This window comes from Quercus suber, unplaced genomic scaffold (genome assembly GCF_002906115.3).
Source record: "Quercus suber isolate HL8 unplaced genomic scaffold, Cork oak 2.0 scaffold_310, whole genome shotgun sequence".
NCBI classification, from domain to species: domain Eukaryota; kingdom Viridiplantae; phylum Streptophyta; class Magnoliopsida; order Fagales; family Fagaceae; genus Quercus; species Quercus suber.
Genome location: NW_027069766.1, coordinates 217189 through 221300, shown reverse-complemented (window position 1 = coordinate 221300; position 4112 = coordinate 217189). Strand labels below are relative to the sequence as shown.

The 4112-nt window shown below is 32.8% G+C and overlaps 1 protein-coding gene across 1 annotated transcript; it reads right to left on the bottom strand.

Annotated features, from left to right (window-relative positions):
- Positions 1–413: 413 nt before the first annotated feature.
- On the bottom strand, positions 414–2222 carry LOC112005079 (uncharacterized). Its single transcript, XM_065782696.1, has 3 exons — positions 2210–2222; positions 1659–1711; positions 414–1334 (listed from the first exon to the last, which is right to left on the bottom strand). Exons 1-3 carry the CDS (start codon positions 2220–2222, stop codon positions 516–518), a joined length of 885 nt encoding a protein of 294 aa, XP_065638768.1. The 3' UTR covers positions 414–515.
- Positions 2223–4112: the final 1890 nt, after the last annotated feature.

The following is a 4112-nucleotide window of genomic DNA, read 5'->3' as shown; positions in this document are numbered from 1 at the left end:
TACCAGTATTTGATTAAAAAAAAAAAGAAAAAAGAAAAAAAAAAGAAGCAGAGAATAATAAGTAAGATTGATGGCTGGAATGGAACACACTTGAAAGGCTTTATAGACGTACATGAAAGAAGAACCAACTTGGATTGTTGGATGGTTGATGAAGCATGTAATTAAAGTATATACGAACATATACCCAAAAATATAGACGCGCGCACACATACACATACTGACTCCCATAATGAGACAAGCAATGCTGGTGCTGATTTCAAGTCCTACATTTTGAGTTTTAGAAAGTTAGTGTGCGCACACATACACATAATGACTTCCGTCATGAGACAAGCAATGCCGGTGCTGATTTCAAGTCTTACATTTTGAGTTTTAGAAAGTTAATCAAACAAAAAGAGGAAATAATTGGACAAAAATAAAATATGAAATAATCCTTAAATAAATAATAAATGATGTAGTATTGAATGAATATCCTCTTTATATACCCTATATACTGCAAAAATTAATTTTGTTTCAATTCAATGCTCACTTTCATCAATTGAAAACAACACTCTTTGTGCATTTAGAACTACAGGAGAACCTTTCTTGGTTTTCTCCACAATCTGCTTGATCAACTGCTTCTCAATTTCATCATCACAATCACTATTTTCATCTTCACTTACACAGACATCATTAAATTCCTTAACCTCGGATGTGTGCCCTCCAAATGCTTTTGTCTTACTAGAAAAGAATTCCATAGATAATGTATCATCATCGACTGCAAGATGTGGTATTGAACCACCGATCCCACCATTTTGACCCCTAAATGCATGTTGATCAGATTGATTGAAGCACTCTTGATGCTTATTTTCATGGGTTACTAATGATAAATCCTGGTCTTCTGAATCATCTATCTTCATCAACTCTATATAAGCCTCATTATATGCATCTAGAGCTTCCTCTGAGAGATTCATAACCAGAGGCTGGGCCATAGGATTACATTCATTTGCAATTGAACATTCGTGGGTAGAGGAATATCTCCGTTCATTGCTTGAGAACTCCTTCCAAGAATTCTTATGCCCTGATTCCACGAGTTTTAACTTTCTCTGGCTGTGTTGAAGGGCTGTCTCAAGCTCCTGCACACGTTCTTCAAGTCTAGATTGGATAACCTCGTGCAGACGCAAGCTGAGCTCTCTGGGTGAAACAGCATAGGTTCCAGAGTGCGGGGTGGAGGTGTCCCTCGCATCTTGATTTGACTTAGGTTGTGCAGCAGCTTGCCCAAGGATTATGTCTTCTCTCAACTCACCTTGAGTAAAATCTGCTACAAAGTCTGGGTCAAGCTGCACATATATCAAGCTCTATTAGCACTTCAAAGCAAACAATTCAACAAGTTTGCCTCACTAAGGGGGAAAAAAAGAGAGTAAATTTAAAGAGAAAAAAGTGATTAGAGCAATATCCATGACACTGATTAATGTTATCTAAGTATGATCCCGCCTAAACATGGCTGCTACCTTCTGTGATAAAAAAATGGTTGTTGAAAGGCTGGAATCAACAACATGACCATGATTATACTAAAACTTGATACCTATGTCATTGACACTAGTCTGGCTCAAGCACTATTTATATGCTGCCATGTTGATGGAGTGCTTGAGTAACAGAATAAGTCAAATAACTACAACTACCTGACTGAATGACCCACTTTCATGTTTTGGACTATTGACAGTGGCAAATGCGACTATCCATAGAGTGGATGAAAGAACAACGTGAGTACTTTTATCCTCTTTATAGGGGGCAAAGGGGGAGGGGGCACTCTAGGGTTGAACCCATGGAAAAGGGGGATTTGACTATCCTCTCCTGTGCCCTAGTGTTGCCGTTTGATTTAACCAAATACACACACACATACAATGGAAAATGAATCTTGAACAGATCTAATGTGACATTATTTAATGCAGTATCCTTGAAATAAAAAGCTACTTGCTTTCAAAACTACCCTCTTCAATTTAAACTCAGGTATAGCAAATTAAAAAAAGGGACTTCAAATTTAATATAGGGTAAGTTAGGAAAGTTATAAAAATTGTCCATTGACTTTTCCAATTGAACAATATTTTGGAACTTCCCAAAATAGAGTTATGGACAAACAATATGGGATAAAGGTAATACTTGAATTCCATTAGATTGGACAAGATGTGTCTCAGCTTTAAGCAATCTGGAAAAGTTTTAATCCTCAACTAACCTGATAAGGGCATTTTTCAGAAAACTAGAAATTCCTAGATACCCTATCAATGAGGGGATCAATCAAAATACTTAAAATTGAATATGGTATATTAAACTCAAAAGATAGAAAGTAGGACAGGTATTTCATTAACATTATTGTACATTTAGTTCAAATAAAGAACTTAGGTGTGGCGGGACTCCTTTAAAAGATGTCTTTCTAGAATTATTCACTATTGCCAGTAATAAGGAATCTTCAGTGGTAGAGCTTATTCAACCTTTTTTTTTTTTTTTTTTTTTATTTTTTATAAAAAATGAAAAAGTAATTAGTTATTTTGACAGCTTTTACTATTTTTTATAAAAATTTTCTTAAAATAAATAATTAATTTAAGGCACACATTAACACATTCTTACTAAAAAAAAAAAAAAAAGAAAGGTAGAATAAAAATTTTCTTCCATGATGATGGATAGCTTTAAGGAAAAGTGCAAGTTAAAAGCACCCATCGTATTTTCATGTCGACAAGGAAGATGGAAGAGGTTGTCAAGATTTCCAAAACCCAACCCCCAAAAGAAGTGACAGCCTACTCAAATCGAATGTGACGTGTGATGGAGATTTGGGTGATGTGAGGAGGTTATTAGTTGATCCAATTAAATCATAGCATTGTGTTTTTTCTTGTTGTCAAGGCCTCAAGAGTCAAGAGCTATTATGTCCATGTCCAGTCATACAAATGCAATTCAAAAGCAACCCAAAAGTCATATGTGACATAAAGAAATTCTTATACTGTATTTCTTTTTATAAAGTGATCCAACGGTTTTGGTGGGTGTAGGTTAGGTTTTAATCCCCACCAACATCATTTATCCAAAGCCAATTAATTAATTCAGTTAAAAAAAAAAAAAAAAAAAAAAAAAAAAAAAAAAAAAAAACAACAACAACAACTCTACCTGTATGTCATTTTATATAGTATGAAATACTCTGTTTTAATAAGATATATACCATGAAATATTTAACAAATAAGGCTTTTTTTCCCCCGAAGTACATAACAAATAGGTTAGATGCATATAAATATAAGATTATTTATTAAAGAAAAAGACTATCAAGTTGGATTAGTAGTCAAATAAATATTTCTTGGTAAACGAGAAAAAAAATGTTTTTACAGATATTATCCATCCTTGGATGTTGATGTTAGTGTCATTTTAGCCCTTAAACTTTTGACTCAAACAATTAAAAATAATGCTAGAGATAAAAACTATTTTACAATTTTTTTACAAACTGCTGATATAGTGAGTGATTATTGGTAGATGAAAAAGTAATATTAATGGTGGGTCTAAATGAAAACCAATAAGAGGTTAGCCACATCAACATTTTGTGAAGAAAAAAAAAAGTGAGTTTCAGTTAGCTCAACTTGAAACTCTCTAAAAAAAAACATTTTGTAAAAATGTTGTAAAATAATTTGTGGTTGTAACATTACTCAACAATTAAACTGCATAACTTTATATTTGTGATAAATCATTAAAAAAATTTAGTGTAAAATATTAAAGTTAAATAGATTTAATCATGTGATGTGCACATGATTTTACCCAATCATATTAAAAGTCCAAAAATGATATTTATGAAACCCCCAAGATTTTTTTTTAATACAAAATATAAATTTTACTCTAGTCTGATCTAAGTGTATATATGTGTGAAGCTCTCTTCTAAAGACTTGAATTTCGGCCTTTACCTCCCACACCCCCACAATACCTATACTGCACAGTGATCATCGTATCAAGGGTGTGTGTGAAACCCCCCAAGAATTAATAAAAGAGATGTTAAGGTGACCATTGGCAAATAGTATAATAAATCATAAAAGTTTTTTTTTAAAATATTTATTATATGGATGACATGACTTCAATTACATTTTTTTGAATAATTTGATAAATACAAC